General features: G+C 35.4%; 1 protein-coding gene across 1 annotated transcript in view; it reads right to left on the reverse strand.

Annotated features, from left to right (window-relative positions):
- LOC135223612 (phospholipid-transporting ATPase ID-like) overlaps window positions 1–20,454 on the reverse strand; it is a gene marked incomplete in the record, with an annotated part of 252,267 nt that overhangs the window by 35,932 nt on the left and 195,881 nt on the right. The window contains 1 exon segment of the mRNA XM_064262219.1: window positions 17,621–17,846. Within this exon segment, the coding sequence (XP_064118289.1) occupies window positions 17,621–17,846 (226 nt within the window).

The raw sequence follows: 20,454 nt of genomic DNA on the forward strand, positions 1-20,454 counted from the left end.
ATTTAAGAAATTACTATCATCACCATTAAAGTGTATCTTTACCAAAATAAAACCACTATAGGATGTATCTTTGTATGTACTATGACATTCCTAAAGTCTGAAAATTTGTAGTAACAGAACAAGATCAAAATTACCACTGTGCTTAAAGGGAGTGAATAAGTATAGCATCTATAATGACAGAAAAGATATAAATAATTTTGTTAAACAATTAAAGCTTAGTTGGCAGACTTTATGAAATTTTTAAAATAAATATGAGGTAGTACGTACTTAGAAAAAAAAGATATCAGAAAATCTTATAAATTCATGTCTATTGTTGGTTTTTAACCCTCAAAGTCTGGGCTAACACGCTAATGCATACACCCATGACCAGCCTAAATTTAAGGATGGTCAGTTTAAAATATAAGCTCAAAAAACTCATCAGTGGAAAGAGGAGCATATGGCAAAAGATAAAAATAAAAAAAAAAATTTCTGTACCTTCCACAAAAAGTTGAAAGTGAATATTTCTCACCCAGTGCAGCCTCTTTTCCCTAGGACAGTCATAAAATATGCTAATTTTGCCTAGTTATAAGTTGTTTTTTCAAATATTTTTTTCATTTTATTTTGTCAAATTATAATTACAGCTCAGACAATATCATAACAGATGAGAACTAAATCCAGGAACAAATTCTGAGTATATTTATTGTAAAATATTTATGACACATCCTTGGAGATGTGACAGCATTCCCCTTTACCACCTTGAGCAAAGCTGAATCTATTTCAGCTCACTTCAACTCTTGTACAGCAATCTGAAGAGTTGCTAAAAATAGTGATAAATGAAACTAGGAACATTTTTCCCCTCCAAATTCGTTCAAACTACATGGCGTCAAATCTTGAACATATATATGTATGCTGCCCGGACTTTACCACAAAGCTATATGTAAACATATATGTATGTTACCCGTCCACAAAGGGTTAATGTAAATCTAACCACTTGAGTTCTTAAAGTAAAACAGAGCTACAAAATTTTTTTTTTAACATATTGTATAAACAAGCTATTACATTAAGCTTTGGTTCAGAGTATCAACTAAATACATACTTATCCATGTAAGCATATGCTAATGAATCTGTTTAGACCTAAGTGCGAGAAACCAATCCCTTTGGTAACATCCCTTTATCTCTCATCAACCCATAGCAGTATGAAACTTCATTCTAGAGTACATATTTCACCTAATTTGGGAGGAGTTGTAAAATTGGTGTAGGGCAATAGTCTGTTTGTGTGAACTGTTAAATCTTTTACTAAAGATTTCATTTCTTTTTGTATCAAACAAACCAGTACCTTTAATTGTTGATAACTGGCTCTGGTGTTGAGGCTTGAAATTACCTCAGCAGGTAAGAAGTGAAGTGTGCTTATTTCAGTACCACCTCAGGAAGTAAGATTGCTCAGAGTTCAGGAAATGTATAAGGACTTCTAACTATGTGGGTCTGCCTCAGAAGCAAACAAATTGGTCAAGATCCTCAAAAATTAGTTAAAAGCAAGGGAGAGGTGCTAAATTCCTTCCTGATGTGCCGTGTGAAAGGTAATTGTTCTTCAATGGATGAAGACAATAAAAGTTGTACAGTGTGAAAGGTACTCGTTTTTAATGGATTAAAACAATGACATGGGTGGAACTGTTATGTGGTAAGGTAAAAATAAAGAAAAAAATTCCCTTAAACCTCACTAACAAAAAAAAACTGCGAGAAAAAGTACTGATAAGTTTATGGCAGATGTTACGCAAGTAAGAGGAGAATGTAGATTGGCATTTCCAACTCAGTGTCTTACCGTGATAAACTGATAAGTTGTGCTTGAAGAGTGTGGCAATAGATACAAGCTGAACATCATGATCAAAACTTAAACAGACGAATTAGCACTTTTTATAATGTCGAAGTAAAAACAAAAAATGGCAGAGTGGTCTAATGGAGTTGGTAGTATGTACCTTTTCAGGACTGATTTTGCACAACTGACTCGTTTTAGTCTGCTGAATCTTTGAGTGAGAAGAAAAAGGAGTCACAAAAAATCACCTGGACCGACAGGAAATAGTCTTCTTGATAAAGTCAAAAGGAGAAAGACCAAAGACTGCCACTTTCTGGAAGGGATGAAGTATATATTCCATGCAGTTCAGTGATGCATGAAACAAAACGCAAAGACCACAAGGTTGACTTGGTCCAAAAAGAGCACTAGTCAATGGCGTCACAGAAAGACAATTAACTTTGGAGGACAAGATTAGGGTCTATCTATGAGGATAATCAACTAAGTAATTCATCTTTCAAAGTTACTGAAAGAAGACTTCAAAAGTTGATGAGCTCTTCAGAACAAGCTCATGATGCTGAATATCTTGAGATGTACATAATACTTATTACATGATAGCATACATGTTCTTTTGAAGGAGATTGCTGCTTCAGCTACATTAATTTTATAGAAGTTTTTTTCTATTGTTCTTATCACAGCTTTTTTCAATATTACTTAGATTGGTGAGTAACGCTCCTATTTGATACATAGGAAAAGATCAATGGATTTGACGAAATTCATGTATATTCAAATCTGGTGTACATATATCCGTAGATTAATACAAATCTAAGCAAATAGTCTATGAAAGGAATATAATCAAGGCCAACGTTTTTACTGGTTTTGACCAGATATCCTCAAGGCTGTGGCTTTGAGTAGACTGCTGATGTTTTCGGTGCTACCCTAATTTATAGTTGGGAGGTCAGCAGGGGGTATCCACGAACTGAATTTTTATTGGTTGGAGGGTGTGGTGCTTCTCTGCTATTGGCGGCTGGAGGGAATCTTCAAGCTACTTTCTAGAGTTGAAGCTCTCACTGTCGTAACCTAGCAGATCATCAAAGCTGAACTGTGACGTCGCCGGGTGTGTCGTCACTGTGAGCCGAATTTTCATCTGCTGCCGGGCAGCTGGTATGATCAGGTATGACTTGGTTGGTGTCTTCTCTCATTCTGGTTTTGCCATAGTTTGGTATATTTCTTCGTATGTTTGTGGGAAGGAAAAGCACCTTTTAGGTGGTGTTCAAAAAGGGCTTTTCCCATTGAATGAGGAGTGCCTCCAACAAGTGGAGACGTCTCTGATCTGGGGCTTTCCCAATTATCCTTGTGTTTTGGATAATTCTGTCACAGGAGATGGCTTTTTTATGTACGGCTGAAGTATGGTTCCTAATGGCCCTTCCTGTGCATGGCAGGAGATCCTCTTAAACACACCATGTTGTGGTCATACCAATATAGGCACTGGTATGACCACAACACGTCTGTCTAAGACGATCTCCTGCCATGCACAGGAAGGGGCCATTAAGAACCATACTTCCGGAATTATCCAAAATACAAGGAAAATTGGGAAAGCCCGGATCAGAGATGTCCCTGTCTGTTGGAAGCCCTCCTCATTCAACGAGAAAAGCCCTCTCTGAACACCACCCAAGAGGTGCATTTCCTCCCCGCAAACGTATAAAGAAATATACCAAAATATGGCAATACGTGCCAAAACAAGAGAAGGCACCAACCAAGTCATACCTAATCATACCAGCCACCTGGCAGCAGACAAAAATTCGGCTCACCATGACATCACGCAGCATCCAACAACCAACGAAAATCCGGCTTTGGCTTGCAGTGACAACACGCCCAGTGACGTCACAGTCCAGCTTCAACGATCTGCTAGGTTACGACAGCGAGAGCTTCAACTCTAGAAAGTAGCTTGAAGGTTCCTTCCAGCCGCCAATAGCAGAGAAGCACCGCACCCCCCGACCAATGAAAATTCAGCTCGCGGATATGCCCTGCTGACCTCCCGACTATAAATTAGGGTAGCACCGAAAACATCATTAATCTACTAAAAGCCACAGCTTTAAGAATATCTGGTCGAAACCAAAAGAAACGTTGCCTTCGATTATTTTCCTTCCTTAGACTATTTGCTTAATTTGTATTAATCTATGGATATTGTACACCAGATTTGAATATACAGGTGGCCCGCGGTTAACGGAGCAGTCGGTTTTACGGGCTGTTGTCAAAAATATTCATTTAAAAAATAAGGCACAATTTTCATTTAACAGCGCCGCTAGTGCCATTATGTCTAACAAGTACATACATTTGTAGAAATACCGTTCAGACCATATAAGTTATGCAAATGATATTAAAAAATTTTATTGAAGAGTTATTACATAGGTATTAGGGTAAAATATATGCCTCTGACACCATTCTATGCCGAAAATATAGAGTTAAATAAGTGCAAATTTAGCTATAGATGTGTCGATTTATAAATGTTCATGCTTTTATGTTTAAAATGTGTATGAAAATGTATTACATATAGGGTATTTTATATCTCCACATAAATATGATACAAAGGCAACTTTTGAAACTGCCCTTCACGCTATCAAAGAGGATGTTTTTTCATGTTTGTTCTTGTGAGCCGCTGCCTGCCACTCTTCTGAAAAAATAGAGTTAAAAAAAGTGCAAGTTTAGCGATCAATGTGTCGATGTTATAAATGTTCATGCTTTTATGTTTAAAATGTGTATGAAAATGTATTACGTACAGGGTATTTTTATTTCTGCACATAAATATGATATAAAGGCAGTTTTTGAAACTGCCCTCCAGTTATCAAAGAAGATGTTTTTTCATGCTCGTTCTTGTGAGCTGCCGCCTGGCACTCTTCCGAAAATATAAGAGTAAAAAAGAAAATGCAAATTTAGCGATCGGTGTGTCGATTTTATAAATGTTCATGCTTTTATGTTTAAAATGTGTATAAAAATATACTACGTATAGGGTATTTTTATTTTTGTACATAAATATGATACAAATTAATGCAGCTTTTGTAACTGCCCTCCACGTTATCAGAGGATGTTTTTTCATGTTCTTTCTTGTCTGCCGTTATTCTGAAAATGCATTTACAAAGACTTCATGTGGTTATATTTTATTAATTTGGGAGCTAATTATAACTCATTTTGTTAATGAAATCTTTTTGTTAATGAAACTTCAGCTTTTTGTTTATAAGTTTTTGTGGATTTATATTTAAAATGTGTATGAAAAATGTATTACAGGGCATTTTTTTTTTATTTTTGTACATAAATATGGTACAGTGGCAGTACATATATGCATGTCCATTTGAAAAGTCTTTGTAACAGCCATTCACATGATGAAGACAATAGGATGTTCAGTCTCACCTGAATAGTAAAATTTTAATTTATATCACTGAATCATGTTTTTATAACAAATTATATTTACGATTGTTGCATAAATTTATTTTAAAAGACAAAACTCTAGTATAAATTCGATTTTGCAACACGGCAATTTGTTTTTTCCAAGTACAAAATATAACTGTGCAACTCGGCCAATTTTTTGCTTTGTTATGCAAGCAAAAAATTGAGGTACGCCTGTACGAGCTCAAGATGCCGCTGCTATGTAGGTGGCATAGTGACGAAAATTAAGATAAGCACAAAGAAAAAGTAAATATCATCTTTTCCAAAAATCTTTTAAAAAGTTACACATTATACAAAATATAACTGTGCAACTCGGTCGATTTTTTGCTTTGTTATGCAAGCAAAAAATTGAGGTACGCCTGTACGAGCTCAAGATGCCGCTGCTATGTAGGTGGCATAGTGACGAAAATTAAGATAAGCACAAAGAAAAAGTAAATATGCATCTTTTCCAAAAATCTTTTAAAAAGTTACACATTATACTTCACTGTATCCAATAATATTGTATGTATTCTCATATTATTGTATTATAAAATACTACGGTAAATCTAAGCCAGTATTCTGCGGAGCGGCCAATGTTTTGGTTTGGAAATCAGCTGATAGCGAATATGAGTTTGTTTTGCCATATTTAATGCAATTAAGAGTGAATTTTCTTGCTTCTAGTTAGCATAAACAAATATCTTGATAATTGACTCATGTGAGACAAGGTTATCTTTCCTTATTCAAGTCATATTTCCACCTAAAAACACATCATATATGTCTCGTGATTGTGAACAAATTTTTTTTTTTCGTGATTCCGTTCGCAATTTTCCTTTATGTCATCGTAATATGAACTTTGTTATTTATCTTATATCGGCGTGAAACCAACAGTAAAATGTGTTCTTTCAAGCGCAGTAGTTTTGATTAAAATTATTTTATCTAATTTTATCTAAGGTTGTGTTTGATGGCATACGTTTACTGGAGTTTTATCCTTGTTGCCGATGCACGATAATGGTCATTAGCAGCTTGAACAGTTTTCTCAGCTTCAGCTATAACTAGGTTTAAATTTAACAGTATATTTCCCAATTGATCTTTGATCTATATTGATCTTTGATCTATATTGATCTTTGATCTATAGCGAATAAAGTTATTACATTAAGATATCTCAGTCCTATTCCATATTACGTCATTTATAACAACTATAGGTAATATTGTACTATAGTACGATGATTGAAAAATAAGCCAAACGGATGTTGTTATCCTATTCGGTTGTACTTAGAAAAAAAGTTGTTTACACAATGAATATAATGTTAAAACCATACTTTCATCATTCTCTTGCTGCTTTTGAATTTATGTAACTAGAAGATGGGATAAAGTTAGGCTATTGTAATTTGGTCTCTCATAAAATCGGATTATCGTAAGACGAATTATCGTAACTTGAACATTACAGCTACCTGTACACTGTATAAAACCTTATTATATCTTTACATACTCTAGACACCCAAAGGATTAAAGCTAGGCTTTTTTCAATTTACAGTATTTATAATAGTACATGAATTTCGTCAAATCCATTGATCTTTTTCGATGTATCCAATAGGTGCTTTACTCGCCAATCTAAGAAATATTGAAAAAGCTGTGATAAGAAGAATAGAAAACATATTCTATAAAATTAATGCAGCCGAAGCAGCAATCTCCCTCAATAGAACATGCTAGAAAGAGGGTCTTCTACCTAAATACACCATGATAGCATACATTCATCATCAGCTCTTCTCAGAGGTCAACAAAACAATCCACTGGTAAGGGAGGAGTACAAGAAAGAAGAGACTTCCTCTTGGATACTCTAATCACAAAATCTCATCCACTTTGTCTTGTGCAACTAGGGGGTGATGAGACTGCTAAAAGTGGAAAGATATCCGACAGCTTCAGAAAAATTTCTTTTGAAAGGACTGGACAGCCTAGTATAAAAGTAGAGAGTCTAATGTTTAGAAGGAAAAGGCTTAGAGGATGTCAAAACAGAATGGAGCATGATGAAAATTGTCTGGATACATCTATCTGTAAGTGAATCATGGAGATCAGAACACACCATTGTGCTCTTGGGTCAATTTGCAACCACCGATGTCACCATGAGATTTTTGGGTATTATTATCATTAACTGTAGAATGTTGGTGCATAACTACACACCATGACATTTTTGGATGTTATCATCATTAACTGTGGAATGTTGGTGCATAACTACAATCATATCCACAAGGAAACCCCAAAATGCAAAGATAGCATCAAGTTCTCCTGTGGTTGAATAATTCAGCAGCTACTATCACTTTGTTGGACCAGATAGTGAATATGAGACCCTTGATCTGATCTTAAAGATTATGCTATCATCCCTGAGAGGATTTATCTTAATTCTAGATGAAAGGTATGGAAAGACCCTTTTTCGCTGTCCAAAAGTTCTTTGCCATCATTGTAAGAGCTGGACATCCTAACCTAAAATTAAAGTTGGTAACAAGGAGAAAATCTAGAGCAATGGAGTTGGGCATCCTTCCAGAAATTATGCCTTGAAGACAGGGGAAATTTGCGTATTTGCAGAAGTTAATCTGGAGATAGCACATCTCATCATACTTAGGAAATTGATGTGAAGAAAGTAGCTGAGCAGTGTGTCATTCCTACAATCTTCTCAGCTTAATCTGTATTTGGAGTCGATTTTTAATAAACCTTTCCCAAATGTTTCTACCACTCTATGTATGGCTCATGCCATAGTTTGTTTTCTCTAGTTTTTAAATGGATACCCTTCCTTACTCCAACCTTTCCTATTTATCTAGGCTTGGGAAAGATAAAAAGCATAATCAATTTTTAGAATAGTAATGCATAACTTAGTGAACTCGAGGTCAGTCCCATTTTCTAAGAAATTTTTCCTGCACACATTTGCATTTTTATATAAAAACAATTCCATGAGGCTTTATGTTTAAAATTTAAACAAAATCATGGGGTTTTTCCTTGGCCCTAATACCCTCTCCATCACCTTTTTTCAGAAGTATCCATATCTCTAATTTCCTCTTTCCCTCTCTCACTCCTCACTCAGTTACAAAAATTATTTCATTGTCCCAAAGTAGAGGGTCTGCACTCAAAGGATCAACTATGGATCAAATACAGATGGCGGTCTTGTTTGCTGTCATGACAGACCATTCAAGTATCTTTACATAAAATTCCTTTTAACTGAAACCAGACTGTGATAAAGGCTATGATTTGAGTGAAGACTTGAGGGTCTGAATAGACTAAAACAAAGACATTAATTTACAAGAATTTTTACAATAATTTTTCCATCTAAACAAAGGCAATGAATTTGGGAACAGTGATAAATGTGAATTTGGAATCAAGAGGGCTTATAAAAGCCATGAAAACTTTTCTAATCGACTGAAGACACTTGAATCCAAACTAGAAGTCTGAAGTATAACACAATGGCTCCTGGACTAATGATGACAGACCTCCAATTTCTTACATAATTTTCTACCATATAAATAAAATAAAAATATAGAAAAAGGAACTATACTGTAAACTTTTTTAGTATGCCATATATACATATGGCTGATGTAAAGCATGAAACTTCTTTTATCTTGGTGAATATAAGTGATAAGAAATGGGATGTGAAGACAGTGAGAGGAACTAGCCTCATCAAGAGTAGCAAAAAACTTCAAAACTGTAAAAAATCAACAGTGATAGGCAAGAGGATGGACCTAATATAAACATTACACACAGCACTAAAGGAATAGGATGGCTGATAAGAACAAACACTAAAGATGAGAATAACAAGGGCAAAAAATCAAAATACCAACAAATCTGTGAAAAAAAATCACCAAAAAACTTATTGATAGAGTCTGCAAGAGAACTGGGATATTGCCTCTATTAAGAGAGTTGCCTCTCACAATCTAAAACCAATCTTTTTATTTTCAGGGAGAGGTGTACATTTGGTTGGCATACAACTAATCAAGGCAATGATTTCTTTGGTACAATTATTATTATTGTCACAAAGTAATCTAACCAGACCTCTGAGCTAAGGATTAGTCCTTATTAATAATGAGATTTTATTTTATTTTATCAAATACAGGTTTTTAAACATTTTCTAACTGGGTTACCTGAAAATGATGGATATTTGAGCAAATAATCTCTCTCCAATTTGTTTTCAATTTTATTTCAAACAAACATACTTTAGTCTCAAAAAAACTTTACCTGTATGGATTATAGCATTAATCAAGACAGAAGCAGACAATTTTAGTAAATATTTTAATTAATTTCCTCATCCTCACATAAAGCCAACCATATACTATATCAAATAACTCCTGGAAAATATGGGTCCCGCATATAAAATTACTGAGGGGATAATAGCCTACGTGTGATACTCTGTCTGCAAGGCACTTTGGTTCTTAAAACACTTGTGAGGGCAAAAGAACCACAGTACACATTTCTGTACAGGATGAATTCTGACATAAAGGAAGTTCATTTGATTTAGGGGATATGCCACCAAAATCTAATTATATTTGAAAATTTTGGTATTTACTGAAAATTGCTGTACTTATATAAGTCTTGTTGGTAATAAGGATAATTCCCTAATCTCTCTACCCTGTATATGACATCCTACATTCATTCCTGCCTGAAACCCAAGCAAAACTCAAGAACAAGGAAAAGATTTGAATTGATTTGTTAGTTCTTACTGGCATCGCAAAACAAGGAAAAGATGAGGATAATAAGTTATGAGGAGCAATGATATGCAAAAGAAGCCTTTTCTTAACTGAAAACTACACCTTGAATATCAGGATGCCTCATTGAACCTTAAATAGTTTCTTCTTAATTGAAAACTAATCCTTTAATATCAGGTTGCCTCATTCAGGCTTGATACTAAGGGTAATCTTGTACCATTTTATACAACCAATATATATAGAAATTCATGCAAAACAAGCAAAATGTTAAAAAATTAAATAACTTATACATACATGTGCATGTGTAGGTGTATAAATGACTTGATATACAATTACTTACCCTGTAGTCATTTAGAAAAGTTTGTCATTACTCTTAACTTACTCATCCAAGATGACTTACCCCACAGTTATTTAGATAAGGTCTTAGCAGTAATATAATTCATTCATCCTTAGTAATATATATGGCAGGAAAAGATTAGTTACTGGCAATACAAAAACTCAGGCAGCTTAAGAAACATCTTACTCTTAAAATAAGATATAAAAAGTGCAAATATTCTTAAAAAGGGGTAAATATAAATGACTTGCTTAGGAAAAATAAACTTAAAAGTAAAATTAATTTTTCCTAGGTCTACACACCAAAGCTTTTTAAGTGGAAAATATCTTACACTTGTCGCTGAATGAATATAATTACAAGGTTAGCTATATGTTGGCACTAGTGGGTGAATGGGACTACCAATACACCTGCTAGAATCTAAAGCATTACCTTATCTTTTACCTAAGGTACTCAGCAGGGTGGTGGAGGTGGATTACTATACATTTAAAGGCTTTGGCTTGTATAGTATATGGGGGAGCGGGGAGGTTGTTCCAAAAGTGGCTGTGGTAACTTTCCACCTAAAAGAAAATGTTCCTGGGTGAAAGACAATCCACTAACATTCTTAAGCACCCCTTTCATATCTGGTGAGGAGGATACCAGAAAAGCGATTTCAGACCGCACAGGTCGTAATGGCCAAAACTTTGCTTGTTAGGACTCCATTATGATCGCATTACAACCAAGTTGCCATATATCAGAATAAACCATAACCAAGATGCTGAGTTTGAGGACTTTGCGCCACTGATGGTGACTATGCAAGGCTGCCCAACATAGTCACCATCATTCCATAACTACTGTCATAAGTCTCCATGTCATGGCGCAACGCACAACAATTTCGTAATGGCCTTTTGACTTACGGCATTTGATTACACAAGTTGTAACTAGCAATGGCAAGTTACAGCATCCAGTATGACATACACCATGTACTTGGCAACCCCACAGCATGTGCAGTGGTGCTGTACAGTATGTCAGACTGTGTCATGTATGTCGGCAGCCTATAAAGTTCAAGGGCTTAATTGTTGGCAGCCTATAAAGTTCAAGGACTTAATTAATTGCCCACACCTGCTTCTGTTTTCAGTTTTGAGTAATATATATTTTGGATTCAAGATTATCTATACTATTCTTGATATATAATTTGAGAACTTCAGATACAGCTAAATATGACACTGAACACAACTTAATGAAAATACATTTGGAAATATAAATATTTTCTAATTTTAACTTTTATTCACTGCAATCAGTCGATTTATTACCATCGTAACAATCCAAAATGCATTCTACTAATTCAGGATCATGTAGGTTCTCAGGTATGAGGTCAGCAGATCCATGTCCTCCATTGTTCTTGCTCTGTCTGCTAAGAAAATGATGAGTGCCGAGTTCACCTGGCACTTTATAATGGTGGCACCCATGTTCACTACTCAGTATGTACAATCCTGTTATGTAAGTCAGCATATTATGTAACTAGATCACAAGTAAATCATAAAAAATCGTCATGCCTTCACTGAAATCACCGTCCTGTAAAAACAGTTCAATATGGGCGTGGCCTAAATCATCAGTGACTTGCTCATATGACTATGAACCTATGTAACCTCGTCTCAACTTGTGCAATGCTGTCATAATGATTCATGGTGGAAGTCATTATGGAGAAGTTATCCACTGACATTTCTTTTGGGGGCCCAAGGCCTGCCGCTACAGGCAATTCATCACCAAACCCAGCCACTACGATAATTGCGGTCTGAAACTGCCATTGTGTGACCCAGGCTTATCCCTGATAAATTGGGAAAGAGCTTTTGAAGAACCATGCCACTTCCTATAGAGTGATATGTCAGTAGGCAACCCACCCTAGTACTAAGCAATGGGATTCAGAAAGCAGGAGAATCCAAGTTGCTAATGCAAAGTACATAACAAGTTGGGGTAGGCTCTGTCATGTGACCTTTCACCTTGAAATAGGAGATACATTCTAGAATAACTAGAACTGGTTGCTTATTACACTCACCTCTATCTCAACTGATATTTAGCATTTATTTAACATAGTTAGTGCTCTGAGAAGTAAGGGAAAGAAGAGGCCCCCTCAACACACACACACACACACACACACTCCATCCTTAAATCTGCCAGCATTATGACAAGAATTTTACATTTCAATCTCAAGGTACAACTCCTTTTCAACCACTAGACAGTTCAGACAATGAATAGAAGCATCTAATCCAGGCCACCATCACTAAAATCATGCAGGCAAGGAACCAAGAAAATCTTGAACTTATGATCTGAAATAGATGGGTTTTGAGTTCTGGCTACAAACTCATGGACAAAAGAAAATGAGCTCTGGCCAACCCTCGGAGTGTTGAGCAAGAAAAAAAAACATATAATTCTCAGACATTTTGCTGAGGCAACTGCCAAGAGAAAAGCAGTCTTCAAAGTTAAATCTCTGTCTATAGCTAATGATACTGGCTGAAGAGGAGATTTAAGTCACTCTGCAGTACCAGGGAGATTTCCCACTATGGAGGGGTAAAGTTCTGAAGGAGGGCAAGACTGTTCAAAAATTTTCATCAGAATAAACAATTCTATTCCGAATCCTATGCAAAAGACTGAAAGTTTCTAGTTTGGCTTGTCTGCAAACTTACCAAGTGGAGGACTCAATATCTGAAGGAGGGCAAGACTTCAAAAATTTTCATCAGAATAAACAATTCTATTCTGGATCCCATGCAAAAGACTGAAAGTTTCTAGTTTTGCTTGTCTGCAAACATAACATACCAAGTGGAGGAGTCATTATCTTGAACAGCTTTTTTGCTACCTGAGGATTTAGAGACCAATCCATACCAACCATCTGACCCTGACAACTGTGATGGTCAGCCTGCAAATTTTGATTGTCTTAAATTACCTGGCTGACAGCTTTACTGAATGGAAAGCTGCTACCATGAATCATCAAAGATAAATGGCAGAAAGCTTGAGACACTATTGTCCCTTGCTTGTTCTTTATGTCAGAAGGAGACAAGGACCAGTACCACCTTTTCCCACCTGCAAAGCAGAATGTGAGGGAGTGTGTGCACGTCCTTTAATCGTGAACCTCCCAAGCACTGGATAGTCTCAGTGCCTATCTCTGTTCCCCAAGTATCCCTCATGAAGTGAGGTGGAGAGAGGTGAAGAGATTCTCCCACACCCTGTCCCAAGACCAGACATATTAATTAAATTGACAATAGAATTTAGGCCTAAGGCCAAGCACTGGGACCTACGAGGTCATTCAATGCTGAAATGGAAATTGACAGTACAAGGTTTGAAACATGTAACAGAAATAAAACCTTGCAGTGCACTATGGAAGAAAGAGAATACAAAAAGAGGTACAGTAAAAGAAACAAAAGGGGTTACAGCTAGGGGCCAGAGGCACGCTACAAAGAACCTTAAGTAATGCCTACAGTACACCGCAGCCCACCACGGGCAGACACATGGAGATGGAGAACAGTCACAAGAAGAATTTGCACTCCTCTTCTGACACTGGAGTGTGTATGAGTGTGATGTCTACACGATGAATGTCGTCTCAAAGAACATGAAGCTTTTCCTTTCTTCCTCTTCTGTATCAGTGAGAAATGAAAATCATGTGAAGAGGAAGATAATAACAACTGAGATGATGATAATAATGACAAAAAAGACAAAGACCTCCTTTTACCCATATGGCAAAGCACACTACTTGTCCAATGATCAAAGAGGAAAGTAATGAAGAGGCAGGCTCAACTGGAGTAAGATCATCAGGAACGATCACCTCAAGTGATTTTCATGCTGTCTAGAAATACTAGTTGGCTAGACACAATTTGTGGGTTCCACAGACACATTATCAGCTGGAACTACTACCACCACAAACAGTTTATGAGACAAGATTTCTGTTATTCTCCACCCAACCATTAAGAAAGGTGGAAAAGGATGGGCTAGCTGGAACATTCAATTTACACAAAATCTTTTTAAGACACTTGTAGGATGACAATTCATGAAACTTGGACAAACCATCACTATTATCAGAGGGGAAAGACAATGTTGTGGGAACATCAACTTTAGAACAGGCTACACTATCAGACAAAGAGTGGCATGGTTTCTTGGTTGGGAGAGAGGTAACACTTGGGTCGCAAGAAGTACTCTTTGATGATGGTGTGGGGATAGAAGACAGCAGAAGAAATGATCCAGCTAAATCTACCAACTTAACTGGTCAAGTAAAATTCCTTTATGAAGAAAGCAAATGCCTCTTGCTCTTCTTTGTCCTCTTGCCAAATCTTTCCCAACAATGAGAAGCCTAATCTGCACATTCCTTGCATAGGGTAGAATGGGCACAGATCTTACCTTGACAATAAGAAAAAGACTTATGCGGATTTACAGACACAAGAGACATGAAGTGGTTACATGCTTGCCAAAGACCATTAAATATATGTTGCTCTTGTTTATTCTCCATGAGAAAAAATACAGGAACTGAGATAACAATATAAAAAAGTACAAATAAAAAACAAGAAGAATAAACAAAGAAACAAATCAATGTGAACTTGGCAAAGACTACCCAAAGAACAGGTGAAAGCAGCAACACTTCACACTTCACAGGACATGGTTAGGAGGTAAAGTGTCACTTCAGACGCTAACACACTCACTAACACCAAATATTTGGCTAATCTTGTAACTACAGTCTTTCAACTGTTCAGCTGCAAGTTAAAGATATTTTCCACTCAACAGGCATCAGCTTGTATTTCAACATCATTATACCATGGCACTATAGTATACAGTCAACCCTTATTAAGACAGACTAATAGGAGGACCAGGGTGTTTGTCTGAACCAACTGTCCGGTTTAACCGGTGATACCTAAATATATATATTTACATAATTACCTATAAATATCCTATATTTCATTATTTTTATACAGAGTATGAATAATAAACAAATGTAGAAATGTTTGTATTAAAAACCTCATAGTAAAAGATGAAAAATGAAGAATAAAACATGATAAAAATGATTGAATTCAGCCACATATGTAGATGCCTAGGCCAAGACATGAAAGCATAATTGGGTAATGAAACATCAAAACCACAGCAATAAAATTGTTTCTTCTTTTATCATGTTTTTTATTTTGTTTATTCATTTAGTTGTTTATTATATTAATATGCTGTTAAATGAATGTGAGCTCATTATAATCAATAATAAAATAGTGGGACAATTAAGACCATATGTTCACTAACACATTTTGTTTTCGACAAAAACATTCCATAAAATGCAGAGATATACATGATCAAAATTACTGTAATTCAACTTGTGAATTTTAACGATATGTAAGACTATAAAATATATTTCATCATCGATCTTGGAGGAGGGTTTTCTATATTGATACTAATAATGCTGTCAACAGTGTACAATTGTATTTTGTGATCGAAATGTCTATAAATAGAGGAGAAGTAAAGTGCTGTCACTGGCTAACAGATCACCATGGCAACCAGCCAGCCAATCAGGTTTTAGCTATAGTATTTTGTCTGTAAGTGTGTGTGTGTGTGTGTGTTTTGAATATGATATGTAGTTTTTAAGTGTATGTATTTTACTAATTTTATGAAGATGAGAATGAACATCTTCCTTCAAAATTGTTAAAATATAAAAGATGATAAAAATTATGATAGAATCAAGCAGCATAGTGGAACTGGCAATTTCTCTCTCTCTCTCTCTCTCTCTCTCTCTCTCTCTCTCTCTCTCTCTCTCTCTCTCTCTCTCTCTCTCTCTCTCTCTCTCTCTCTCATTTGCCACATAACACAATTATTGCGCAGTAACTCAGCTTTTGTCTTCATAAAGCTTACCTTGGTCATATTTTTCTTTCCAAAAACAAAGCATTGTACTGTAGCTCGCAGTCAGGCAGCAAATAGATAAAACTGTTGGCTAAGGTACTTCCTACCCATGAAGACAATAGTGTGTCATAATGACCGTACGTATTGCACGCAAATTAAATCAGTTATAAGTTTAAAAATTTTAGTCTAGTGGTACAGTATAAATACAGAACTGTAGTATATATAAAAATAAAAAGAAATGAAAAATTTATTTACCTTTAGTAAATAAAAAGGAAAACGGTACATGAAGAGCAGAGGAAAAGTAAACGGTAAATGAAGAGCAGAGGAACAGTAACTATCTCAAATCATGGACAAACATATGTATTTTAATTAAATCTGCTGACCCTCTTCAGTGTATGTCTTATGCAATATCTGGATTAATGGGGTCCGGCTTAACAAGGGTTGACTGTAGTTAGAAATTACAATGTCTGTACTTGGTAAAACTATGGTAAAGCTGAATATTCCACTATTTTTGTTGTTAGAATACTCTGTCATAATTTGAAATTAAAAATTTTACTTTTAATCACTTACATGGGTAGTTACCCCTGAGCTGCACTTACAAGACTTTGCAACATTATACAGTGGTCCCCCCTTATTTACGGGTGATGTGTACTAGATCCCCGTGAATAGTTAAGAGTCCGTGAATAGTTGGAACCCCCATAAAAACACTGAAAACAGCCGATTTTGTTAGTTAAAACTCAAGAAAAACCTACAAATAATCTTTATATTTGGTTTTTTCAACAGCTTTATCACAAAGTGCATTTTATGATGAAATTGATAAAAAACCCAGGAATTTCTGGATATTTCTCATAGAAAAATACAGCGAATAGGCAAATTTTCCATGAATAATGGGGGGAAATGTTCCCAAGAAATCTGCAATGTGTGAGTCTGCGAATTCGGAGAACGCGAATACAGGGGGTCCACTGTATAAACAGTACTGAATCACAAAGCATTCTAATCCTGAAAATTCTTGGCAAACAAAATAAAAAGATGCAGCCTTTAAAGCCATCTAAAAATATCTATCTTGAATGTTTGTAAATTACTTTACTACACTGCTATACATTAGTGAACCTCAACTCATAAAATATCCTAATTTTTCCTGTTTTCCATGGCAATATTATTGAACTATGAAACTTACTCTTTTATTAGTCAGTATTTAAAAAGCAAAGGTTAACATTTTATAATACAGTAGTACAATAGTGTGTTAAAAGTTCTGATGTAAGCTCTTCAAAAAGCTAAATAATTTGACCTTCAGCTGGCTGGATGGAGACTATTGTCTTAAAATTAATCAATCAAAATTATGTTATACTTCTAATAGTGAGTGAAAGATAAACCTAATCAATAGTCTAAATTCTTGTATGGTACACACATGTAATGATCTCTGTTAAAATATCATCTATTTTAATGTTTAATATATATAAAGCAAACTACAAAAGCAATATAAAAAAAATTTATGTAATATACATAGGTACTTTACATTGTATGCTATTGCTACTCAAATGTTAAACATTTTCCTTCATTTTTATTATTAACACTTACCAAAGGGTATGAAGAAAAGTATGCAAGAAGTGAGAAATCCATGTAAGGCAGACCTGAAGAATTCTCTTTTATTAAAGAGGGCATTCTGAAGTCCAGGAGTATATAGCCTTGGGAACTTGATACTATTCTTAGCATTGACATCTTGTTCAAATATGCCCAGAGCCAACACTGGCATCGATGTGTAGAACAGGTTATATACTGATATAAACATGGGATCAAACAGTGTCTGTGATTGAAAGAAAAAAGTGTGATAAAATATCTATCAAAAATAAATCTAGCTTTGTGCATACAAACATTTAAATAAGTATTGTAATACTCTTAAATGAAGATACTGTACAATTGTGCTATCACTCAAGAAAACTTACAGAATGCTTATGAGGAAATAAAAATATAAAAAACATGGTACTAGATGAAGCCAGTGTAGGTACCATTGTGAATTTGATATAATTAAATGCAAGATTTGTGAAAACATCATAATGGGTGAAGTAAACTAGTAAAGATGAAATGGTGTCTCAAGTAAAATTTCCAACAATCAGTTTTGAATTAAGGACATATAAGTGTAACAAACTTCTTAACAAACATCATTAAAATACATATGACAAAGCTCAGCAAAAAAAAAAAGGGGGGCTACTTTTATTACACCCATTATGACTGACAGGAGAGAAATTTCCCTTCTGAAATGTGCCATACAACACCAGTGTGAACATATCGATCATTCATAATTTGATATTGCTCAGTAAACTAGAAACACTGATATGGTATACAGAAATGGTGAGATCACTCGTTTTGTTTGCCGTTTCAGGAAAATAATGGTTTACAGACAAAGGCTGCTAACCATGGTGAGATTGTGAAGGCCTTGTGTAGACTGCACATACATCAAAACATACATATTTACATCTGCACTCACCAAACGGGATGAAAAGTATGAGAAATGAAGTTATGGCACCATGAATGGCACACCACATAAACACACGTTTATTAAACAGAAGGTTGGTGAGACCAGGAGTGTATAGTTTGGGAAAATGACGACTAAAGTAGTCATCAACATCTTGGTCCGTGATTCCCAGACATAGGACAGGGAGTGAGGTATAAAACAGATTGTACGTTGATATAAAAAAAGGATCAAACACAGTCTGAAATTGGAAATAAGAGCATTGTACTTGCAAAAATTTAAGGAATTTATCATTTGGTTCTGGAAACTTTCTTAAAACATCAGTTTTCCTTAACAGGATTTTATCAAAATATAAAGGGAAAAATTAAACTTTCATGTGTTGCCTTCCTGAGATAAAGTTTACAATTACTGAAAAAAATTATTTCAATTCAGTCTATCATAAATATCTGTTCATGTGATAATTAGATGTTACTTCCTACTATATATAATCATATCTTGTTTATATATAATCAATTACTGTACTGAGCACAGTAAATAAAATCTAGATTGGTACAGTACATACTTTACTTACTGAGTTTTCTTTAGAAATATGCATTTCTATGGAAAGCTATTATAAACTGTACAACATACTGTGCTCCTGTTAACACCAGAAAATAAACTGGATGAACTATAGCAAACATGAAGACCTACTAACAATCTGAAATGTTCAGGCCTTTGATGAATAAAATCTAATGGTAAAACTATATACTAAAGAATATGCACATACATACTATGTTTTTATTGTAAACAGTTTTTATACAAATCCATTAACCATAAACAGCCTTCAGATGTGGTGTATACTTCTTAGTGGTCAGAGCAATATGTTTCAAGGAAAGATCCGAGAGCACTTACTGGGTCTCTGGTCTATAGCCTATGAGGTGAAATTTTCATTCTTTTATGCAATGCCCATCTTGGCCCAGGACCAGTAGTAAAAATACATGGATTTAGTGCAATTAGATCAAAGCTGAAACTTTGCACAAATGCAGAGATATGTGATATGAACAACATATCAAAAGTCTCATTGCCACCTCATGCTTGTGTTAGCTGCCATAATAGAAAATGGCTGCCAAATTGGAATTTGCTCAAAATTGAAATAACTCGTAAAATATTATAATGGTTTTATCAAAAAACATCACTGAGTAAAAGTTGTTTAGAATTTCCTTTTTAATAGGGACAAATAGTTTATTTTATGAAATTAAGACCTTTTATATAAAATGAGAATAAAAATAGTGAAATTAATCTCATAAATATTTTCAAAAACAATTTCCACAGAGTTGGTGTTTGTATGACCAAATGTTCTGAAACAAAATCTCCTTTTCAAATATATATATACAAGTTTTGACATATCTAGAAAAATAAAGTAGTTATTGCTGTTATATATACAGAAAACCAACATGGGAAATGGCCAGACACAAATAAAAAATGACTAGACGATCCCAGTCCTGCAGCAGCTTTTCCCTGGAAACTGCCAAGACCAACCAATCATTGAGGTACCTAAGCAAACGGATTCCGTGGGCCTGGGCCCAACTTGACACGAAAGAAGACCCTTGTGAACACTTGAGGGGCTGCTGTCAGCCCGAAGCACAAGACTTTGAACTCGAAGACCTTGTCCCCAAGAGAGAAGCAAAGGAACTTCCTGGACGTTGGATGAACAGGGATTTGGAAGTATGTGTTCCTTAAGTCTATCGACAGCATGAAGTTACATTCCCTCATGGCTGCCAACACTGAAATGCGGGGTCTCCATCTTGAACCGTGTCTTCCTGATCAAGTGATTCAAGGTGGATAAGTCGATTACAGGTCTCCATCCTCCCGACGCCTTGGGCACTAAGAAAATGTGATTGTAAAACCCCGGAGACGGACACACCACTTCCTCTATCGCATCCTTGTCCAGCATCTTCTGCAC

This window comes from Macrobrachium nipponense, chromosome 10 (genome assembly GCF_015104395.2).
Source record: "Macrobrachium nipponense isolate FS-2020 chromosome 10, ASM1510439v2, whole genome shotgun sequence".
In the NCBI taxonomy this organism is placed as follows: domain Eukaryota; kingdom Metazoa; phylum Arthropoda; class Malacostraca; order Decapoda; family Palaemonidae; genus Macrobrachium; species Macrobrachium nipponense.